At 40.6% G+C, this 24,988-nt stretch overlaps 1 protein-coding gene across 1 annotated transcript; it reads left to right on the top strand.

Annotated features, from left to right (window-relative positions):
• The first annotated feature begins 6,481 nt into the window (after positions 1–6,481).
• Positions 6,482–23,538, top strand: LOC115146410 (saposin-C-like). The gene is made up of 4 exons (XM_029688457.2): positions 6,482–6,760; positions 13,121–13,221; positions 17,134–17,220; positions 22,966–23,538. Exons 1-4 carry the CDS (start codon positions 6,721–6,723, stop codon positions 23,125–23,127), a joined length of 390 nt encoding a protein of 129 aa, XP_029544317.1. The 5' UTR covers positions 6,482–6,720; the 3' UTR covers positions 23,128–23,538.
• The last annotated feature ends 1,450 nt before the right edge of the window (positions 23,539–24,988 follow it).

Here is a 24,988-nt window from a genome sequence, read left to right as displayed (position 1 = left end):
ACAATTCATGGCATTATGTGTCTGAACCTCCATGCGTGCATCCAATATATTTAGTCAGGCAATGTCCACATTATTCTCATATTTTATTATGTCATAATTTGAATATCAAAGCTTAAAAAATGCATTACTCTTAAAGTGCTAATGGCCTACTTGTGACACTTTTAGCATGCTTTTAGTTTAGGTGGGGGGTTCTATATTAGGCCCTATGCTTAAAATTATATAAAGGATACAATTATAACATTGAGGTCCTACAATTAAGTGCCTGAAAAAGTCCCTGAAAGTCCTTGTATTTGACTTGCGAATGTCTGTATGAGCCCTGCTTAAAGGATGTATAGTCCTAGGCTTATAGGTGGGTAGACCTACATGTTGAGTAATGGGTAATTTGCATATATTAACTTTTATTCTTCTTTTATTCTTCGACGACATCCGATCCTCGTTTGCTAAGTCAAACGACACCGCTGGTTCTGCTCACACTGCCCTACCCTGTGCTCTGACCTCTTTCTCCCCTCTCTCTCCAGATGAAATCTCGCGTCTTGTGACGGCCGGCCGCCCTACAACCTGCCCGCTTGACCCTATCCCCTCCTCTCTTCTCCAGACCATTTCCGGAGACCTCCTCCCTTACCTCACCTCGCTCATCAACTCATCCCTGACCGCTGGCTACGTCCCTTCCGTCTTCAAGAGAGCGAGAGTTGCACCCCTTCTGAAAAAACCTACACTCGATCCCTCCGATGTCAACAACTACAGACCAGTATCCCTTCTTTCTTTTCTCTCCAAAACTCTTGAACGTGCCGTCCTTGGCCAGCTCTCCCGCTATCTCTCCCAGAATGACCTTCTTGATCCAAATCAGTCAGGTTTCAAGACTAGTCATTCAACTGAGACTGCTCTTCTCTGTATCACGGAGGCGCTCCGCACTGCTAAAGCTAACTCTCTCTCCTCTGCTCTCATCCTTCTAGACCTATCGGCTGCCTTCGATACTGTGAACCATCAGATCCTCCTCTCCACCCTCTCCGAGTTGGGCATCTCCGGCGCGGCCCACGCTTGATTGCGTCCTACCTGACAGGTCGCTCCTACCAGGTGGCGTGGCGAGAATCCGTCTCCACACCACGTGCTCTCACCACTGGTGTCCCCAGGGCTCTGTTCTAGGCCCTCTCCTATTCTCGCTATACACCAAGTCACTTGGCTCTGTCATAACCTCACATGGTCTCTCCTATCATTGCTATGCAGACGACACACAATTAATCTTCTCCTTTCCCCCTTCTGATGACCAGGTGGCGAATCGAATCTCTGCATGTCTGGCAGACATATCCGTGTGGATGACGGATCACCACCTCAAGCTGAACCTCGGCAAGACGGAACTGCTCTTCCTCCCGGGGAAGGACTGCCCGTTCCATGATCTCGCCATCACGGTTGACAACTCCATTGTGTCCTCCTCCCAGAGCGCTAAGAACCTTGGCGTGATCCTGGACAACACCCTGTCGTTCTCAACTAACATCAAGGCGGTGGCCCGTTCCTGTAGGTTCATGCTCTACAACATCCGCAGAGTACGACCCTGCCTCACACAGGAAGCGGCGCAGGTCCTAATCCAGGCACTTGTCATCTCCCGTCTGGATTACTGCAACTCGCTGTTGGCTGGGCTCCCTGCCTGTGCCATTAAACCCCTACAACTCATCCAGAACGCCGCAGCCCGTCTGGTGTTCAACCTTCCCAAGTTCTCTCACGTCACCCCGCTCCTCCGCTCCCTCCACTGGCTTCCAGTTGAAGCTCGCATCCGCTACAAGACCATGGTGCTTGCCTACGGAGCTGTGAGGGGAACGGCACCTCAGTACCTCCAGGCTCTGATCAGGCCCTACACCCAAACAAGGGCACTGCGTTCATCCACCTCTGGCCTGCTCGCCTCCCTACCACTGAGGAAGTACAGTTCCCGCTCAGCCCAGTCAAAACTGTTCGCTGCTCTGGCCCCCCAATGGTGGAACAAACTCCCTCACGACGCCAGGACAGCGGAGTCAATCACCACCTTCCGGAGACACCTGAAACCCCACCTCTTTAAGGAATACCTAGGATAGGATAAAGTAATCCCTCTCACCCCCCCTCCCCCTGAAAAGATTTAGATGCACTACTGTTCCACTGGAGGTCATAAGGTGAATGCACCAATTTGTAAGTCGCTCTGGATAAGAGCGTCTGCTAAATGACTTAAATGTAAATGTAATGTAAGTATACATGTGGAACTGTATGAAAATCCAATTTACGTTTTTTTCAAACCATTTGGAAATGTTGATGCCAATGTCACACATTGGACCCATTATTTATAGAATTCCCCCCCTCCCCCACACACACATATTGACGCATTTGTACAATCAAAATAAACTATCTGCTGTAAACAAATCAACTAGAATACATGATAATAGGAAGCATGCATGGGCTTGGATCAAGACAATTATTCCAGCAATAGAGCCCCACAGTGGAGGATTCAAAAACCTCGTAAAACCTAGCGGGCAAAAAGGGAAAAGGTTCCAATCGTTTTTCCACCATTCATTTTAGAAACACTTAAAATAAGGGCTGTGTTTCGTGTAGGCTTACCCTGGAGTGACATTTTGATAACCGTGTAAATCTCTCTCAAGGACAAGGTGACTTTTATCAATATATTCCTGCTCGCTACTGCCCCCTAACTGTGAGGAGAACTCCGTTCTCACACCGCTAAAGACTGGTGTCGCTTGGAATCCAGTGTGTACATGTAACAGTATAGCTTCCGTCCCCTCGCTCGAACCAGGGACCCTCTGCACACATCAACAACAGTCACCCACGAAGCATCGTGCCACAAAAGCCGCGGCCCTTGCAGATCAAGGGGAACAACTCCTTCAAGTCCTCAGAGCGAGTGACGTCACCGATTGAAACGCTATTAGCGCGCACCACCGCTAGCTAGCCATTTCACATCGGTTACATACACTTGAGATTATCTACCCTCCTTGGTCCTCATATTTGGGACATCTTTTGGTGACACAGGCTGCAGAGAGATCTCAGCACCAATATGTTGTATGCATTATGTAGCTATACGTATTACAAGGGGGTGTATGCCTTTAAACATGTGAACTGTGTCTATTTGTATTGTGTCTATGTTTTGTAAGTATTAAATGGAAAACATAAATAAATTGAACATAATTATCATTATTTTTGGACTGCTTATTGCCATGGTGCTTTTTTCCATCAATCTCCCAACATTTGCTGACTGACTGAAGAAATGGTCAAGCTGAGAAATTATTAAATCGCGTTCTGTCATGTTCCCCCCTAGTCTCTTCCCACAGCCACTGTATCCCCGACACAACACTGGGGGTGGAGTGCCATAAGTCTTGCAAGTGAAACGATGTTACACCCCCAACTTGGTGTGAGTTTGTAAAGACACACAGCTTCACACTGTAGTTTCCTGTTTGTTAACCCACTGATGGCCTTCTTCTCACTGTTTAACATTTCCACAAAGAAGGGTGTTGGGTGGGCTTCAGGATACTGTGGGAAAGGTCCTAGTCACACAGTGTTGTCACCTCAGTTCATCACTATATCACGCAGAGATTGGGCCAAGGCGATTATGGTTAACTGGTTAACTGGTTTCTGTGAGTGCAACTTGTGGATGATGCTACTATTAACTATTTAAGCATACCCATGTGTGTGAAGTGCTGCTAACCACACTATTACGGTTGAGGACAGTGGTACAAACATACACAAACTTTTTCACAGTTTGAAATCTGTACTGTAGTATGCATGAAAACTGAAATAGTTTACAGAGAGTGTAACAAGTACATATCAGTGGTCACATAGTCTCTTTCCACGGCTGCTGTGTCTTATCAGTTTGAGGCAAGCCAGACTAAGACAAGCATGTGATTATGCTCTAGTCTAGCTATAATCCTCTCAGAAGCAGATATACAGTGCCTTCGTAAAGTATACAGACCCCTGGACTTTTTCCACATTTTGTTAGGTTACAGCCTTATTCTAAAATGGATCAATCTACACACTATACCCCATAATTACAAAGCATATTTTTTTAGCTAATTTATCATTTAAAAAAAATATGACATAACACATTTACATAAGTATTCAGAACCTTTACTCAGAACTTTGTTTAAGCACCTTTGGCAGTGAGTAACGCTACAAGCTTGGCACACCTGTATTTGGTTTCTCCCATTTTTCTCTGCAGTTCTTCTCAAGCTCTGTCAGGTTGGATGGGGAGTGTTGCTGCACAGCTATTTTCAGGTCTCTCCAGCAATGTTCGATCAGGTTTAAGTCCGGGCTCTGGCTGGGCCACACAAGGACATTCAGAGACTTGTCCCGAAGCCACTCATGCGTTGTCTTGACTGTGTTCGGGTCAATGTCCTGTTGGAAGGTGAAGCTTTACCCCAGTCTGAGGTCTTGAGCCACCGTGCTTCTACATTTGCATTGCTTGATGTTTGGGGTTTTAGGGTGGGTTTCTGTATAGCACTTTGTGACATCTGCTGATGTAAAAAGGGCTTTAGAAATACATTTGATTGAGAGCTCTAGAGCAGGTTTTCATCAAGGATCTCTCTGTACTTTGCTCCATTCATCTTTGCCTCGATCCTGACTAGTCTCCCAGTACCTGCCGCTAAAAAACATCCCCACAGGAGGATTCTGTCACCACCATGCTTCATCGTACGGATGGTGCCAGGTTTCCTCCAGACGTGACTATTGGCATTTAAACCAAAGAGTTTAATCTTGGTTTCATCAGACCAGAGAATCTTGTTTCTCAAGGTCTGAGAGTCTTTAGGTGACTTTTGTCAAACTCCAAGCGGGCTGTCATGTGCCTTTTACTGAGGAGTGGCTTCCGTCTGGCCACTCTACCATAAAGGGCTGATTGGTGGAGCGCTGCAGAGATGGTTGTCCTTCTAGAAGGTTCTCCCATCTCCAAAGAGGAACTCTGGAGCTCTGTCAGAGTGACCATCGGGTTCTTGGTCACCTCCCTGACCAAGGCCCTTCTCCCCCGATTGCTTGGTGGTTCCAAACTTCTTACATTTAAGAATGATGGAGGCCACTGTGTTTTTGGCAACCTTTAAAGCTGCAGAAATTGTTTGGTACCCTTCCCCAGATCTTTGCCTCAACACAATCTTGTCTCGGAGTTTTACGGACAATTCCTTCGACCCCATGGCTTCGTTTTTGCTCTGACATGCACTGTCAACTGTGGGCTCTTGTATAGACAGGTGTGTGCCTTTCCAAATCATGTCTAAATAAGTGAATTTACTACAGGTGGACTCCATTCAAGTTGTAGAAACATATTAAGGATGATTAATCGAAACATGATGCACCTGAGCTGAATTTCGAGTCTCATAGCAAAAGGTCTGAATACTTATGTAAATACGTTATTTCTGTTTGTAATATTTTATACATTTGTAAAAATGTCTAAACTTGTTTTCACTTTGTCATTATGGGGTATTGTGTGTAGATTGCTGAGGATGAAAAAACATCATTTTAGAATAAGGTTTTAAGGTACCTAATGTGTAAAAAAATGAGTCTGAATACATTCCGAAGGCAGTGTACAAACATTTAAATCGAGTCTCCCACAAACAGCAACCTTTTCCATTTGGCTTTACTGCATTTATTTGGTCATTAATTACTACATAGCTGATACATTTTAAAGTTCACTCTCATTATCAGCAGACTACAGATAGGGAGAGGCGTTGTGGTCAGGTGAAATCAGATTCAAATCCCTGCAGCATTCCACTTAATTTCAATGTCATACATTAGCATGGTTAGGAGAGCACTTCTATCATATAAAATGTAAATGGACTTGTCAATTGTGTACACATTTAGAAAATGTGTTGGCTCTAGGTTGTGAACGTTTTAGGCCGCACACTGAGTTGCCACAAGTCAGGATGTAGCATTTACATATAACTGCCAAAATAATGGAAACACTTGAGTAGATGAGGGATAGATACAAGTATATTGAAAGCAGGTGCTTCCACACATAGTTCCTGAGTTATTTAAGCATCTAACATCCCTTCATGCTTAGGGTCATGTATAACAATGCTGGGCAGGCCATTTTTTAGGCTAACATGGCTACGCCCCCATAGGATGTCAATGCCCCTATCCACAGGGCACAAGTGGTCACTGAATGGTTTGATGAGCATGAAAATAATGTTAACCATATGCCATGGTCATCTCAGTCACCAGATCTCAACCCAATTGAACACTTATGGGTGATTCTGGAGTGGTGCCTGAGACAGCGTTTTCCACCACCATCAACATGACACCAAATTATGGAATTATTGTGGAAGAAAGGAGTGGCATCCCTCCAGTGGAGTTTCAGAAACTTGTAGAATCTATGCCAAGGTGAATTGAAGCTGTTCTGGCTCGTGGATACCCAACACCCTATTAAGAAACTCTGTTGGTGTTTCCTTTATTTGGGCAGTTATCTGTATTTGTGGTACAGCTAGTGAAAAAGGAAGTCAGCTTTCTGATCTTCGCTTTGAAGACTGATAGTGTTTCAATGCCCATTTATAAAATACCTTAAACGACAATATTGCCCCCCCCCACCCGGTCTCAGATCCAATCCCTCAACCTTGCTAACAACGCTCCTTCCCCTCCACAACGGCAACCAATCAAGCCAGAGGCAATGGGTAGAAAAGAGCAGACGTTCTGTGCTATCCAACCAGGACCAAGTTAACTACACTGGCTTACAACAGTTGCTTTATTATCCATTTCTACCTTTTCACTGAGAAGAAAATGAGGGTCATCAATGTCGTTCTTCTGCTGGTTTGTGCAGGTAAATATATGGGTCTTCTTTTGTGAAATATGGGTGATATGTCAGAAAAATTTCATATTGAAATCCAGCTTTAGGGCAAGTCCATTTTAATACAATACATGTTTGCCCATGGAAGAAGTGGTCAGAAAGTAACATTTTGGTCCTGATTAACATTCAGGAGACAAAAGGTGCTCAAAGTTGAATAATTTTGCATACCCCACCATACCATGAGACATCCATGTCTTCATCACTGGAAAAGATAAACAGTTGAGTTTAAATGCTTACAAGTGTTGTCAATCTACAGTATTTTATTATGTCTTGCATATTTTTCTTTTATAAAGAATTGTCATTTTGAAAACTGTTAACATGACAATGGTTAATCAAATCTCCCCATTTCTGCCCATTTTTTTGCTCAGTTTTGCATAAACGCTTGCCATAATGTAATTTTGGCAAATCGCGAGACTGGTGAGAGTTAAAAATCCTTTGCATAAACTGTCTACATTACTACATATACAGTATAAATGGCTAACTATGGAAAATAAGATAAACAGGATTTTTAAAGTATATATTTTTTAATGGCTATATATAATACAAATCGACGTAAGAGCAATGGAAATGCATTTGACAGTTGATCTGCTTCTGTTTTGTGGGTGGCACTGGGTGCTCTTTTCGAAGGATGAGTCCCAGTCTCTGGGGTCCATGGGATCCTGGGGGCCTTTTGGCGGTCTGCTGGGCATTGGGATGACAACCCAACTCGGGATGAGGAGGGCTTTTAGTGGGTGGAATAGTGGGGACCAATTGGAGGTTTACTCAGTAGCAATGCAAATATCAAATATCATCAGCTTTAGACATTCAATCATCATGTTATATTTTAATGGTACATCTACAAACCTTATATTATGATAAATAGAATAGAAACTTGTGTTTCATTATGGTAATTGGTGAAATAAGTATAGCCAGTTATAATTGTAATGTTTATATGACAGATCATAAGAAAGATAATAAGAAAATACTATCAGTATTTACCTGGTTAAAGAGAAGGAATATAATATCTATTGTTTACAGGAAACTCATTCAACAATTTTAGATGAAGTTTTGTGGAAAAAGGACTGGGGGGGGGAATATATATTTTCCCATGGGCAAAGAAATTCAAAAGGGGTGGTGATATTAATTAACAGTAATTTTGATCTAAATGTGCTAATTGTCCAAACACATCATCAAGGTAGATGGATTATTTTAAACATGTTATTGGACAATAAACAAATATGGCTTTTTACCCTATACGGTCCAAATAATGATGATCCAAGCTTCTTTGAATATATATAAGAATGTATCAACTCTACAAGCAACACTAGACTCTTATTATTATGGTGGGAGATTTTAATACGGTTTTAAATACCTCTATGGACCGTAAAGGAAATCACATTACAAACTATCACCCTCAGGCACTTCAGGAAATCATGAATGTCATGCATATATTGGAATTAGTGGATATGGATATATGACCTAGAGAGATATACATGGCGGAGGCTTAATCAAGCTAGTCGTCTTGATTACTTTCTTATGTCATTCTCTCTGGCACCAAAACTTTAAAAAGTGTTGATAGGGGACAGAATGCGGTCGGATAATCACATAATTGGCATATATATAAAACTCTTACAGAATTTCCATGTGGCGAGGATATTAGAAATTGAATCAAAGCCTACTGGATGATAACTTGTTTTAAACTAGGACAGAATAATTTATAACTGACTTTTTCCGATATACCATAGGTACAGCAGATTCCCTTATTGTATGGGGCACTTTTAAATGTGCCTTTAGAGGCCATGCAATTCAGCACTCATCTATAAAACAAAAGCAATTTTGGTCAAAAGAGTCCATATTAACAAAGGAAACTGAAGGACTAACAGTACAGTTAAATAGCAATAAAACTGTACCATAGAGAGACAGAATACGTTAGCGGAAAAATAAAAAGAAATGGAGGAACTTATTCAAGAAAGATCCAGTATAATATATTATAAAAATAAAGCGAAATGGATGGAATATCGGAAAAATGCACCAAATTATTTTTCAATCTTCAACATAGAAATGGCACCAACATTTTTTTTACTGGAGTAAAACAAGGTTATCCATTATCGGCAGATATATTTATTATTGCCATTGAAATATTAGGTGTTAAAATTAGATCCAACAATAATATTAAAGGGATTAGAAATCCATGGTTTAAAAAAAAGGTGTCATTGTACGCTGATGATTCATGTTTTCTTTCAAAACCACAATTTGAATCCCTGCACAGCCTCAGACGATCTAGATACCTTTTCTAAACTCTCTGGATTAAAACCGAATTATGAGAAATTATGAGAAATTATTTTTTACATTACCGTGTAGTTTACCAATAAAATGGTCTGACGGGGATGTGGACATACTCAGTATATTTCCCCAAAAATAAAGAAATTATCTCAATCCAATACACTTTTATAGAAAGTTAGCAAAAATCAGTAAGATCTTGCTACCATGGAAAGGAAAATACCTGTGGAAAAATCACACTGATGAATTATTTAGTCATATCACAGTATTTGCTTATGGTTTTGCCTACACCTAGTGACTTGCTTTCTAAATGATATGAAGAATAAATAAATAAAAATAAATAAATAAAAGGAGTGATTTATTTAACAAATATGAATTCGGAGGGCAGAAATGATTTAATATTAAAGCATTTGCCCTGTCACTAAAGGCATCAGTCATACAAAAGTTATACTTAAATCCAAAATGGTTCTCTAGTAAATTAGTAAGAATGTCTCACCCCGTGTTGGGGTGGCAGGTAGCTTAGTGTTTAGAGCTTTAGGCCAGTAACTGAAAGGTTGCTCGATCAAATCCCTGAGCTGACAAGGTAAAAATCTGCTGTTCTGCCCCTGAACAAGGCAGTTAACCCACTGTTGTGTGGGTTAACTGTTAACCCGCCGTCATTATAAAGAAGAATTTGTTCTTAACTGACTTGCCTAGTTAAATTAAATTAAATGTTCTTTATTCAGATTACAACTGTTCACTTTTGGTTATTTGAAAACGAAATCATCTCCAAAATCTTGTTATTTTTTAAACAAGCCTTCGAAATTTGGTTGCAAATTCATTTTAATCCACCTGAAAACACAGAACAAATAATACAACAAATATTGTGGTTAAACTGAAATATACTAATTGATTAAAAAACAAACGTTGTTTTTAATAATAAAAAAAAAGGTATAATCTTTGTAAATTATATCATAAATAGGACTGGTGAGTTGTCACACATGTAGCTAACATAGACATACGGAAATGTCTTCTCTACCCAAAATTACAACCAACTAATTGCAGCATTATCACAACAATGGAGGAGGCAAAAGTAAGAAACTTGGTCCTTAAATACCAAAAAATGGTTAAAGAAAATTGTGATAAATAAAAATAGATATCAATTTCATTGAAGGACCAAAAAATTGACAGCTGTGCCATATAAGTTGCAAAATAGTTGGGAAGAGATTTTTCGATGTACTGATTCAATGGCACATGGTTTATGAACTGAAGCGCATAACAACGCCAGATTCAAAATTTCAAAATGTTCAATTAAAATGTCTATACAAAATTCTTGCAACCAATAGAATGTTATATACATGGGGGATACAATCTTCCCAGCTCTGTAGATATTGCTGCGAGGAAAGCAGAGGCATTATATAATTTATAATGGTACTGTCCATATGTAGCTTGTTTTTGGTCACAGGTCCAGGAATGGCTGAAGAATTGAAGAATAGCAACATTTACCTAGTACTAATGCTGCAGATAGCAATACTGGGTGATTTTAAAAGTCATAGTCAATCGACCAAAAATATAATAATTATTTTATCATAATCATTTTTTAAATCTTTAATTTACAAACTGTAGAAGCTATGAGAATAGAAAGGTTCAGTACTTTTGTGAAGCATCACAGCACAATTGACAATATATATGTCAAATAGAAATCCAGGGAATTTTTACTTGGATTAAATGTCAGGAATTGTGAAAAACTGAGTTTAAAAGTATTTGGTTAAGGTGTATGTAAACTTCCGCCAAATACATTTAAACTCAGTTTTTCACAATTTAATTTAAAAAAAACTTGGGTCAAACATTTTGGGTATCCTTCCACAATCTTCCCACAATAAGTTGGGTGAATTTTGGCCCATTCCTCCTGACAGAGCTGGTGTAACCGAGTCAGTTTGTTAGGCCTCCTTGCCCGCACACACTTTTTCAGTTCTACCCACACATTTTATGGGTTTGAGGTCAGGGCTTTGTGATGGCCACTCCAATACCTTGACTTTGTTGTCCTTAACTTCATTTTGCTACAACTTTGGAAGAATGCTTGGGGTCATTGTCCATTAGGAAGACCCATTTGCGACCAAGCTTTAACTTCCTGACCGATGTCTTGAAATGTTGCTTCAATATAGACACATCATTTTCCTACCTCATGATGCCATCTATTTTGAGAAGTGCAACAGGCCCTCCTGCAGCAAAGCACCCCCACAACATGATGCTGCCACCCCTGTGCTTCAGGGTTGGGATGGTGTTCATCAGCTCGCAAGCATCCCCCTTTTTCCTCCAAACATAACGATGGTCATTATGGCCAAACAGTTCTATTTTTATTTCATCAGACCAGGGGACATTTCTCCAAAAAGTACGATCTTTGTCCCCATGTGCAGTTGCAAACCGTAGTCTGGCTTTTTTATAGCGCCTTTCAGGTTATGTCGATATAGGACTCGTTTTACTGTGGATACAGATGCTTTTGTAACTGTTTCCTCCAGCATCTTCACAAGGTCCTTTGCTGTTGTTCTGGGATTGATTTGCACTTTCCGCACCAAAGTATGTTCATCTCTAGGAGACAAAAGGCGTCTCCTTCCTGAGCGGTGTGACGGCTGCGTCGTCCCATGGTGTTTATACTTGCGTACTATTGGTTGTACAGATGAATGTGGTACCTTCAGGCATTTGGTAATTGCTCCCAAGGATGAACCAGACTTGTGGAGGTCTACAATTTCCTTTTTTGAGGTCTTGGCTAATTTCTTTTAATTTAATTTTCAAATGATGTCAAGCAGAGGCACTGAGTTTGAAGGTTGGCCTTGAAATACATCCACAGGTACACCTCCAATTGACTCAAATTAAGTCAATTAGCCTATCAGAAGCTTCTGAAGCCATGATATAATTTTCTGGAATTTTCCAAGCTGTTTAAAAGGCACATTCAACTTAGTGTATGTAAACTTCTGACCCACTGGAATTGTGATACAGTGAATTATAAGTGCAATAATCTGTCTGTACACAATTGGTGGAACAATTAATTGCGTCATGCACAAAGTAGATGTCCTAACCGACTTTCCTAAACTATAGTTTGTTAACAAGAAATTTATGGAGTGGTTGAAAAACTAGTTTTAATGACTCCAACCTAAGTGTATGCAAACTTCCGACATCAACTGTATATAGATATATATTTACCCCAAAAATATATGGGGGATTGAAAATTATGCAGACGATTACATTGATGGAAGCAACAATCTGCAATATTAAAGCTGATCCACCCCCTTACTTCACATTTTATTTTATTTAAAAAAAAGAATGCATCTAAAAACGCTTCAACTCCGATTATTTTGAAGCTTAAACCCTATTTCAAATCTGAGCTTTTTGTGTTGTTTTTTGTGTTGGCATCCGGTATCTTTTATGATTCCAATAGGTTTCCTATGGAGGATTGACAGTATAATTTATAACAACAGATATTCCCATTCAAGTCAACATTCTCTGGTGTGTGGACCTCCAACCATTAGATTCACATTTTAGTACATTTATCAGCCAAAACATGATATCCACCCTGTCTTCAAGAGCATGTTGTGTCTCAACCGATGGCGGGCACAACACAACTTAGATGATGATGTAGAATAGGGTCTAAACTACAACATCTGTCAACATGAAAAAAATAGAAATGTTCACGTTTTTAGATCATTGATTTTTTTAAAGGTAAAAAATATAAACTTTTTATTTGAACCCCCAGAAATGATAAAATATTTGACAACCCCATTTGTAAGCTTTTAAATTATATTAATCTCAACCATTGAATATTTCCCAGTGATGAAGACATGGATGTCTCATAGTATGGTGGGTTATGCAAAATATGTAAACATTGAACACTTTTATCTCTTTAATATCTTGGCATTCAGGTCTAAAATGTCACTTTCTGAGCACTCCTGTAATGGTCATATATGGACGGAATCATTCAAATCGAAAGGGGTGCTGTCAAAAAGTGATTGAATCCAAATGGATTGACCATTTACCTATTGTAAAGATGTTACCGTTTTTGTCATAAAATGACAATGCTAATAGAATCTTTTTTTGTAGCCTTTGCTCAGCCCTTCAAGTCTCAAGGTGGGGGGAATCTGAAAGAGGAGGAGGACATGTGGGGGGACTACCTAATGGACAGAGATGACAACCATGTCGAGGTAGTGTTGGAGACTTTTCATTGTATTGTATTAGTGAGTACTGCCCCGGACAAAAACACCTGATTCAGTTTGATAACTAGTTAATAAGTTGAATCTGGTATGCTTGTCCGGTCTACCAAACAATTTGTACTGTTGGGGATACTCATGGACTCTAGTTGAGATCAGGTGTGGTCAATTAGTGGGCACGGCCAACACAACTTTACAGTGAAATGCTTACTTACATGCCCACTCTCAACAGTGTAGAGTTAAAAAAGTAACACACATATTTGCTAAATAAAAAAAGAAATTGTAACTCAATAAAAACAATAATGAGGCTATTTACAAGGAGCACCAGTACCAAGTCAATGTGCAGGGGTACGAGGCAGTTGAGGAAATTTAGTATGTACATTTGGGTAGGGGTAAAAGTGTCTAGGCAATCAAGATATATAATAAACAGAATAGCAGCAGTGTATGTGGGAGTGTGTCTATGTGTGAGTGTTGTCAATATGTGTGTGTGTGTGTGTGTGTGTGTGAGCGTATGAGTGTGTTGGAGTGTCAGTGTAGTATGTGTGAGTGTGTAGATTGAGTCTAGTGAGTGTGCATAGAGCCAGTGCAAGGAAGTCAATTTAGATCAAGAAACAAATAACAAAGGGGTTAAATTTAAATTGTGCGGGTAGCCATTTGATGAACTGTTCAGCAGTCTTATTGCCTGAGGGTAGAAGCTGTTTAGGTGCCTTTTGGACAACACTTGGCACTCTGGTACTGCTTGCCGTGGGGTAGCATAGAGAATAGTTTATGACTTGGATTGCTGCAGTCTTTCACAATTTTTAGGGCCTTTCTCTGACACCTCCTGATATAGAGGTCCTGGATGGCAGGGAATTTGTCCCCAGTGAACATACTTCAAACTTCTTATGGCTTGGGCAGTATTTCGACGTCTGGATGAGAAGCGTGCCCAAAGTAAACTGCCTGTTAATCAGGCCCAGAAGCTAGGACATGCATATAATTGGTAGATTTGGATAGAAAACACTCTAAGGTTTCATGTCTATGATTATAACAGAACTGATATGGCAGGCGAAAACCTGAGGAAAATCCATCCAGGATGTGGGATTTTTTTGATGTGGGTATTTTCAATTGAATGCCTATACATGCTTTTTTGAAATCTGCGGCTGGATTAAAACCTCTCTGGGATAGGGGGGACGCTTGTGTCCCACTTCGCCAATTTCAAGGTAAAATGCAGAGCGACAAATTCAAATAAAATTATATAAATATCTAACTTTCATTAAATCACACATGTAAGATACCAAATTAAAGCTACACTCGTTGTGAATCCAGCCAACATGTCAGATTTCAAAAAGGCTTTTCGGCAAAAGCATAAGATGCTATCATCTGATGATAGCACAACAGTAAAAGAGAGAGTAGCATATTTCAACCCTGCAGGCGCAACACAAAACGTAGAAATAAAATGTAAATCATTCCTTACCTTTGACAAGCTTATTTTGTTGGCACTCCAATATGTCCCATAAATATCACAAATGGTCATTTTGTTCGATTAATTCCGTCCATATATATCCAAAATGTCAATTTATTTGGCACGATTGATCCAGAAAAAACAGCTTCCAATTTGAGCAACGTCACTACAAAATATCTCAAAAGTTACCTGTAAACTTTGCCAAAACATTTCAAAATACTTTTGTAATACAACTTTAGGTATTTTTAACTTCTTGGATATAGGGGGCGCTATTTTAATTTTTGGATGAAAAACGTTCCTGTTTTAAACAAGATATTTTGTCACGAAAAGATGCTCGACTATGCATATAATTGATAGCTTTGGAAAGAAAACACTCTGACGTTTCCAAAACTGCAAAGATATTGTCTGTGAGTGCCACAGAACTGATGTTACAGAAAAAACCCAGATAAAAATCCAATGAGGAAGTGCCACATTTTTTTAAACCGCCTCATGCCAATGACTCCTTATATGGCTGTGAATGGGCCACGAATGAGCTTAGGCTTTCTGTCGCTTCCCCAAGGTGTCGACAGCATTGTGACGTATTTGTAGGCATATCATTGGAAGATTGACCATAAGAGACTACATCTACCAGGTGGTCGCTTGGTGTCCTCCGTCGCAATTATTGCGTAATCTCCAGCTGCAGTATTTTTCCGTTTGCTTCTGATGAGAAGCCAACTGCCATCACTGATAGATTATCGAATAGATATGTGAAGAACACCTTGAGGATTGATTCTAAACAATGTTTGCCATGTTTCTGTCGATATTATGGAGCTAATTTGGAAAAAAGTTTGGCGTTGTAAGTGACTGCATTTTCCGGTCTTTTTCTTAGCCAAACGTGATGAACAAAACGGAGCTATTTCAGCTACACAAATAATATTTTTGGAAAAAATGAACATTTGCTATCTAACTAAGAGTCTCGTCATTGAAAACATCCGAAGTTCTTCAAAGGTAAATGATTTTATTTGAATGCTTTTCTTGTTTTTGTGAAAATGTTGCCTGCTGAATGCTAGGCTTAATGCTATGCTAGGCTATCAATACTCTTACACAAATGCTTGTGTAGCTTTGGTTGAAAAGCATATTTTGAAAATCTGAGATGACAGTGTTTTTAACAAAAGGCTAAGCTTGTGTTTGAATATATTTATTTCATTTCATTTGCGATTTTCATGAATAGGAAACGTTGTGTTATGGTAATGAGCTTGAGGCTATGATTACGCTCCCGGATATGGGATTGCTCGTCACTAGAGGTTAAACGTTAATAATCGAACAAATTGAAGACGGGCCTATCTGTTGTCAATACAGGACGACAACAAACTCAAGCAGGCTTTCTAGTCTTGCGCAACTCTCAAACAGTACACATAACGCTACACTGATTCAAGATGGCCGTACTTCTTCATTACACAAAGGAATAACCTCAACTAATTTCCAGACTGGTGACAGTCTTTGGAGACTGCAAACAAGTAGTTACTGCAAACAAGTCCCTTAGAAATCTAATTTCCCAATGAAAATGTGTTGATTAGACAGTGACCTAAAAAAAAACGGAATGGTTTGTCCTCTGGGTTTTGCCTGCTACATAAGTTCTGTTATACTCACATACATAATTCAAACCGTTTTAGAAACTTCAGAGTTTTCTATCCATATCTACTAATAATATAGATATCTTATATTCTGGTGATGAGTAGCAGGAAGTTGAATTTGGGCATGCTATTTATCCAAAAGTTAAAATGCTGCCCCCTATCCCGAATACGTTTTAACAAGATGTTAATCTTTAAACCGATGTATATATATATTTTATGAATATTTATTATGACTATTTCTGTATTTTGAATTTGGCGCTCTGCAATTTAACCGGATGTTGTCGAGGTGGGTCGCTAGCGGAACGCCTACGCCAGAAAGGTTAAATGTGCTGAGAATGTTCCAAAGCCAACCCACTGGGCACACACATTTTGAATCAACGATGTATCCATGTCATTTCAAATGAAATTACGCTGAACCAATGTGGAATAGACATCGATTTGACGTCTGTGGGAAGCAACTTTCCCAGAAAGTTGCGGGAAGTTTGTTTGCAAAAATAACCATAGGCCAACAACGCTCTTACCAAGCTCTAAGACACATGGTTCTCAGAACGGTATGTGCTAGCTGGGAAGCCTAAAGAAATTGGGGTTTGCATGAGGTTGCATGAAAAAAATGGTAGCACCAGTGCCAGTCTGTTTGTGCTACCATCCCAACTCCTTGTAACCCATTGTCATGCCAAACATGTGAAGAGAGCAGAAACAGACTAAGCCCAGCGATGCTTGTTTTAATTAATCCCAAAGAAAGAAAGAAACAATCTAGGTTAATGTCATTATTTGGAAATACCATTTTGCCATGTCATATTTAAGTAAATACCTGATCATTTTTGTAACCTAAAATGTCTCCCTCTCCCTCAGATCAAAGCTGTCCTTCCAGGTACCTGCTTTGCGTGTAAGCGCATCATCAACAAGGTCAAGGCCCAGCTGGATGGTGATGATAACAAGGTAATGATGACAGATTGCTCACCTTCCATTTTACAGTCACAGAACAAACTCACGTTAGCTTTACACTCTTTAATAAATATAATGCAAATACACTTTTTAGTTGTAGTGTTGATGGATTCTGGGTGCTAACGTCTAAACTTGGGGTTCATTTTCAGGTATCCTATTGAACTATTGAGTGCTTAGATTTAGAGGGTCTACACCAGAAGTTAATGGTTATCTGTAGGAGGAAGGTATATGGTGTGTGCAATTAAGCTTGGAATGTGCTGAGTGCAGGGAAAACGATCAAGTGAGGGGAGAGGGGAGATAGCCATGGATTAGTGATGAAGGGGGTCGAGGTATGTCTGGTCACGTTAAGAGAAAAAAAAGTTTATTCCCCGTATCACTTAGTTTCCTGCCTAGAAATATTCACCTTTATTTAACCAGGTAGGCCAGTTGAGAACAAGTTCTCATTTACAACTGCTACCTGGCCAAGATATAACAAAGTAGTGCGACACAAATAACACAGAGTTACAAATGGGATAAACAAACTTACAGTCAATAACAAAATAGAAAAGTCTATATACAGTGTGGGCAAATGTAGTAAGATTAGGGAGGTAAGGCAATAAATAGGCTTTAGTGGCGAAATAATTACAATTGAGCAATTAAACACTGGAGTGATAGATGTGCAAGTAGAAATACTGGGGTGTAAAGGCGCAAAACAAATATATGGGGATGAGTTAGTTGGGTGGGCTATTTACAGATGGGCTATGTAAAGGTACAATGATCGGTAAGCTGCTCTGACAGCTGATGCTTAAAGTTAGTGAGGGAGATATAAGTCTCCAGCTTCGGTGATTTTTGCAATTAGTTTCAGTCATTGGCAGCAGAGAACTGGAAGGAAAGGCAGCCAAAGGAGGAGATGGCTTTGGGGGTAACCAGTGAAATATACCTGCTGGAACATGTGCTACGGGTGGGTGCTGCTATGGTGACCAGTGAGCTGAGATAAGACGTGGCTTTACCTAGAGCATACAGGTCGCAGTGGTGGGTAGTATATGGGGCTTTGGTGTCAAAACGGAATGCACTGTGATAGACTACATCCAATTTGCTGAGTAGAGTGTCGGAGTGTAACGGTTTTCTTCCTGTGAAGGAGAGGAGGACCAAAATGCAGCGTGGTTATTTATAAACATCTTTAATGAAAGATGAAAACGTGAACACTATACAAAATAAGAAAACATGGAAAAACCAAAACAGTCCTAACTGGTGCAAAACACAGAGACAGGAACAATCACCCACAAAATACCCAAAGAATATGGCTGCCTAAATATGGTTCCTAATCAGAGACAACGATAAACACCTGCCTCTGATTGAGAACCACTCCAGGCAACCATAGACTTACCTAGAACACTCAACTGAACACAACTCCATAGACTACAAAACCCCTAGACAAAACAAGATACATAAATCACCCATGTCACACCCTGGTCTAATCAACATAACAAAGAAAACACAGAATACTAAGGCCAGGGCGTGACACGGAGGCTATTTTGTAAAGGACATAGCCAAAGTCAAGGATCGGTAGGATAGTTCGTTTTACGATGGTATGTTTGGCAGCATGAGTGAAGGATGCTTTGTTGCGAAATAGGAAGCCAATTCTAGATTTAATTTTGGATTGGAGATGCTTAATGTGAGTCTGGAAGGAGAGTTTACAGTCGAACCAGACACCTAGGTATTTGTAGGTGTCCACATATTCTAAGTCAGGGCAGCGATCGGTTGAAGAGCATGCATTTAGTTTTAATTGCATTTAAGAGCAGTTGGAGGCCATGGAAGGAGTGTTGTATAGCATTGAAGCTCGTCTGGAGGTTTGTTAACACAGTGTCAAAAGAATGGCCAGAAGTATACAGAATGGTGTTGAGGTGGATCAGAGAATCACCAGCAGCGACATCATTGATGTATACAGAGAAAATAGTCAGCCCGAGAATTGAACCCTGTGGCACCCCCATAGATTGCCAGAGGTCCGGAGAACAGGCTCTCCGATTTGACACACTGAACTCTGAGAAGTAGTTTGTGAACCAGGCAAGGCAGTCATTTGAGAAGCCAAGGCTGTTGAGTCTGCCGATAAGAATGCGGTGATTGACAGAGTAGAAAGCCTTGGCCAGTCCGATGAATACGGCTGCACAGTATTGTGTTTTATCGATGGCGGTTATGATATCGTTTAGGACCTTGAGAGTGGCTGAGGTGCACCCATGACCAGCTCGGAAACCAGATGGCATAGCGGAGAAGGTACGGTGGGATTCGAAATTGTCTGGAATCTGTTTGTTAACTTGGCTTTCGGAGACTTTAGAAAGGCAGGGTAGGATAGATATAGGTCTGTAACAGTTTGGGTCTAGAGTGTCACCGCCTTTGAAGAGGGGGATGACCTCGGCAGCTTTTCAGTATTTAGTATTTAGGGATCTCAGACGAAACGAAAGAGAAGTTGAACAGGCTAGTAATAGGGGTTGCAACAATTACAGTGGATCATTTTAGAAAGAGAGGATCCAGATTGTCTAGCCTGGCTGATTTGTAGGGGTCCAGATTTTGTCAGCTTTCATAACATCAGCTATCTGGATTTGGGTGAAGGACAAATGGGGGAGGCTTGGGCAAGTTGCTGTGGGGGGGGTGCAGGGCTGTTGACCGGGGTAGGGGTAGCCAGGTGGAAAGCATGGCCAGCCGTAGAAAAATGCTTATTGAAATACTCAATTATCATGGATTTATCAGTGGTGACAGTGTTTCCTAGCCTCAGTGCAGTGGGCAGCTGGGAGGAGGTGCTCTTATTCTCCATGGACTTTACAGTGTCCCAGAACTTGTTGGAGTTTGTGCTATAGGATGCACATTTCTGTTTGAAAAAACTAGCCTTTGCTGTCCTAACTGCCTGTGTTTATTGGTTCCTATTTCCCTAAAAAGTTGCATATCACGGGGGCTATTCGATGCTATTGCAGTATGCCACAGGATGTTTTTGTGCTGGTCAAGGCCAGTCAGGTCTGGATTGAACCAAGGGCTACTATATCTGTTCTTTGTTCTATTTTTTTAATGGGGCATGCTTGTTTAAGATGGCGAGGAAAGCACTTTTAAAGAATAACCAGGCATCCACTACTGACGGAATGAGGTCAATATCCTTCCAGGATACCTGGGCTAGGTCGATTAGAAAGGCCTGCTTGATGAAATTGTTTTAGGTAGCGTTTGACAATGATGAGGGGTAGTCGTTTGACCGCGGATCCATTACGGACGCAGGCAATGAGGCAGTGATCGCTGAGATCCTGGCTGAAGACAGCAGAGGTGTATTTAGAGGGCATGTTGGTCAGGATGATATCTATGAGGGTGCCCGTGTTTACGGATTTAGAGTTGTACCTGGTAGGCTTCATGATAATTTGTGTGAGTTTCAGGGCATCTAGTTTATATTGTAGGATGGCCGGGGTGTTAAGCACGTCTCAGTTAGGTCACCTAACAGTACGAGCTCTGAAGATAGATGTGTGGCAATCAATTCCATATGGTGTCCAGGGCACAGCTGGGAGCTGAAGGTGGTCTATAACAAGCAGCAACGGTGAGAGAGTTGTTTCTGGAAAGGTGGATTTTTAAAAGTAGAAACTCAAACTGTTTGGGCATATACCGGGATAGCATGACAGAACTCTGCAGGCTAACTCCACCCCCTTTGGAAGTTCTATCTTGGCGAACATTTTTGTAGTTGGGGATGGACATTTCTGAATTTTTGGTGGCCTTCCTAAGCCAGGATTCAGACACTGCTAAAGCAGTGAATAAAATAAATTTAGGGAGGAGGCTTCTGATGTTCACATGCATGAAACCAAGGCTTTTACGGTTACAGAAGTCAACAAATGATAGCACCTGGGGAATGGGAGTTGAACTTTGGGCTACAGGGCCTGAATTAACCTCTACATCACCAGAGGAACAGTAGGATAAGTGTAGCTTTATTTAACTAGGCAAGTCAGTTAAGAACACATTCTTATTTTCAATTATGGCTTAGGAACAGTGGGTTAACTGCCTATTCAGGGGCAGATTTGTACCTTGTCAGCTCAGGGATTTGAACTATGCAACCTTCCGGTTACTAGTCCAACACTCTAACCACTAGGCTACCCTGCCTCCCCGGTATGGCTACAGGCTATAAGAACTGGTCGTCTAGTGCGTTGAGAACAGAGAATAAAAGGAGCAGATTTCTGGGCATGGTAGAATAGATTCAAGACATAATGTACAGACAAGAGTATGGTAGGATGTGAGTACAGTGGAGGTAAACCTAGGTGTTGAGTGACGATGAGAGAGGTTTCGTCTCTGGAGGGACAAGTTAAAGCATGTGAGGTCTCCACATGTGTGTGGGGTGGGACGAAATTGCTATCTAAGGCATTGTGAGCGGGACTGAGGCCTCTACAATGAAATAAAACAGTAAAAACTAGCCAAGACAGCAGTAGACAAGGAATATTGACATTAGAGAGAGGCATAAAGAAATCACAGGTGTTGATCTGGAGATCTAAGGCAACAACGGGTAAATGGAGATGAATGGGCAGAGTGGGTAAGTTAGGTACATGCAGGACCTGGGTTCGAGGCTGGGGCCGACAGTGAAACAAAAGTAGGTACTGTGTTATTGAAACAGTCCCGGGGGCATCAGCTGTGTACCCGAGTGATCATAGGGTCAAAAGAGCAGCAATAGGTGAGTCAAGGTGCTGTTCGGTAGTCAGTACTATGCTAGGTGAGCACTGGAAACAGCATTTAGAAAAACTAGCATGCTGGCGCTAGTAAATGGTTTTTCGGCAACATCATAACATAATAGCTTGTTGAGAACACATCGGGCGATCATGTCGGTAGTCCAGTCGTGATGGATTGACGGGGCTCCATGTTGACAATAAAGGGTTCAGGCAAATTAGCAAAGGAGGTATTGTAGCCCTAGCATTAGCTGGTATATATATAACAGCTAGCAAGCTGCAATGATCCGGAGTAATGATCCGGTGTAATGATCCAGAGCGGCAGGAATCCGATGATATGATGTAGAGAAGCAGTCCGATATGCTCTGGGTTGATATCGCGCTGTGCAGACTGGCAGGTGTTGTCCGAGATAAGATTGGCTGATGACGGGGAAAAAAGGCGAGGACCGCTAGCCGTGGCTAACAAAGACTAGTAGCTAGTTAGCTGGCTAGCTCCTGATGGAAGTTCTAGCTATGAGGTATAAAAATTGCAGATCCGTACCACACTGGGAGAGGCGTGTTGCAGGAAAGTATATTTTGTTTGTAGATAGAAAGTGAGATTAAGATATATACGAAAAAGACTGGCTATTTACATGGGATAAGACACGGGATAGACACAGATACACACGTCCAACTGCAGCGCCATCTTAGATTCAATAAAGATGCAAATGTTTAGCGAGAAGGAGGGAGACTCCACCCAAAGTCAGGTACATATACCACAACTATTTTAAACATGTCTTTGTCTAATGCAACTGTATTGACCCTCTGGGAAGAATAAACTTGGTTTGAGCTGTCATAGTGTCCGTTGAGTTTTTACTCTGAAAATGTGAAGCTAACAGTGTAAACACAACAGTCTCATCAATATACAGTATTTTATAGCCATAATAAATCTTAGTCAGGTTCATATTGAAATTATTGAGAAACCCCTTTATACTGCTATATCTCTGCAATTCTCACAATGTTATGTAAGCAAATTCATTTGTGTCACCAATGACATAAAAAACATATTCTGTAAGTGATCTATCTCTCTATATTTTTACTTGCAGGAAAACATATCTGCTAAACTGGACTCTATTTGTGGCAGCATGGGGATACTCAAAGCCATCTGCAAGAAGCTTGTCAATAAATACAAAGAAAAACTGATTGACGAACTTGTCAATGATGAGGACGCAAAGGATGCTTGTAAGAAATTGAAGCTATGCAAATAAAATACCATTTACCCATGATTGCCCTGGGCACACGTTTCTTTCAGAACACGCTGTCATAGCTTACCTTAACATTATTTTCATACACAACTGTCTGGATGGAATGGCAGTCTTTAAAGTCACTTATTAACATTGCTAAAGACTGACATTCCATCCAGACAGAAGAGGACTGGCCACCCATCAGAGCCTGGTTCCTCTCTAGGTTTCTTCCCAGGTTCCTGCCTTTCTAGAGAGTTTTTCCTAGCCACCATGCTTCTACATCTGCATTGCTTGCTGTTTGGGGTTTTTGGCTGGGTTTCTGTATAGCACTTTGTGACATCGGGTGGTGTAAAACAGGCTTCATAAATATATTTGATTGATTGATTGATTACAACTGCAATTTTTATTGAATTAAATACTGAAGGTTATTCAAAACGGTCTCCTTCATTTCACTATAAAACCCTTGCTATTAATGTATACTATCTCCCTGGAATGCATTCTAAAATGAGGGGCTTGGTCTCTCCCTTTTGGATATTTTACATTGGAAAAATCATCCTGTGAATTGGGCTCAATTTGATTGTATCGTGGAAGATCCAAGTTATAGCTCAAATTAAATTTAAAGGCAAAATGACATTCATTTTTACCTTTATTTAACTAGGCAAGTCAGTTAAGAACAAATTCTTATTTCAATGATGGCCTAGGAACAGTGGGTTAACTGCCTTGTTCATGGACAGAACGACAGATTTATACCTTGTCAGCTTGGGGATTTGATCTTGCAACCTTTAGGTTACTAGTCCAACGCTCTAACCACTAGGCTACGCTACTGCCCCCACCCTGCATTTTAACAAAGATCTTCCACAATACAGATCAAATTCCCCCCTCAACTGACAAAGGTATTTTCACTACTTTCAGAGTACCACTATAAATGTAAACACAAGTCACGCTGTAGTACATAATGTTAGTCGTGATAACTGCTAACGATAAAGGGTTGTGCTAATGATTTCAAGGGTGTAAGTGGTCCATGTCTAAAATGTATTTTGCGTCAACACTGGCCCAAAACATTCAGTATCTTGTGACTGAGGAGAATATGAGGACCACCTCTCTTATCATCAGTATTGGTCTTCTTCTGGTTTGTGCAGGTAAATATGTGGACCTTCTTTTGTGAGGTAAAATGTAAGGCATATAGATAGCAACTAAATAGGCCCAATGAAATGTAACTAAATAGGTATTGTCATGACTTGCCCTCCTGGATGGACATCAAAGGTTCTGGCTAACCAAAGGTTTCAAGACCCCCTTCTCCTGGGGGAGTTGGCCAGTTTTATGGCGGCAGTGAAAACCTCGCAGAAACTCTCTCTCCCACTCTGCAGAAATGGAAGTTAAAAATCCCTTTGTTACAACAGAGAGAGGTTTTGCAGTACTGTAACATCAAAAGGTTAGACATTTAAAAAATATTTCTCACGTAAATAATGAGGGTCAGGAGGGACTTAAAGAACAATCATGTCAAATCAGTTGTTGTTTTGTGATCTTATTAGGGACGGTATAACCAAATAACGGTAACTCTACAAATGTATACGTCCAAGTTATCAGATTTACAGCTACATTTTGTGGGACATATATGATTTAATATGAAACTATTTGTGAGAAGATTAAATATGATTTTTGCCTTCTAAATGAAACTGGCTCTCATGAGGACCGCCAGAAGAAAGGAAGACCCAGAGTTACCTCTGCTGCAGAGGATAAGTTCATTAGAGTTACAAGCCTTAGAAATTACATCCCAATATAAATGCTTCCGAGTTCAAGTAACAGACACATTTTAACATCAACTGTTCAGAGGAGACTGCGTAAATCAGGCCTTCATGGTCAAATTACTGCAAAGCAGTGGTGT

This window comes from Oncorhynchus nerka, linkage group LG18 (genome assembly GCF_034236695.1).
Source record: "Oncorhynchus nerka isolate Pitt River linkage group LG18, Oner_Uvic_2.0, whole genome shotgun sequence".
NCBI lineage: Eukaryota > Metazoa > Chordata > Actinopteri > Salmoniformes > Salmonidae > Oncorhynchus > Oncorhynchus nerka.
This window is presented reverse-complemented; position numbering and strand designations above follow the sequence as displayed.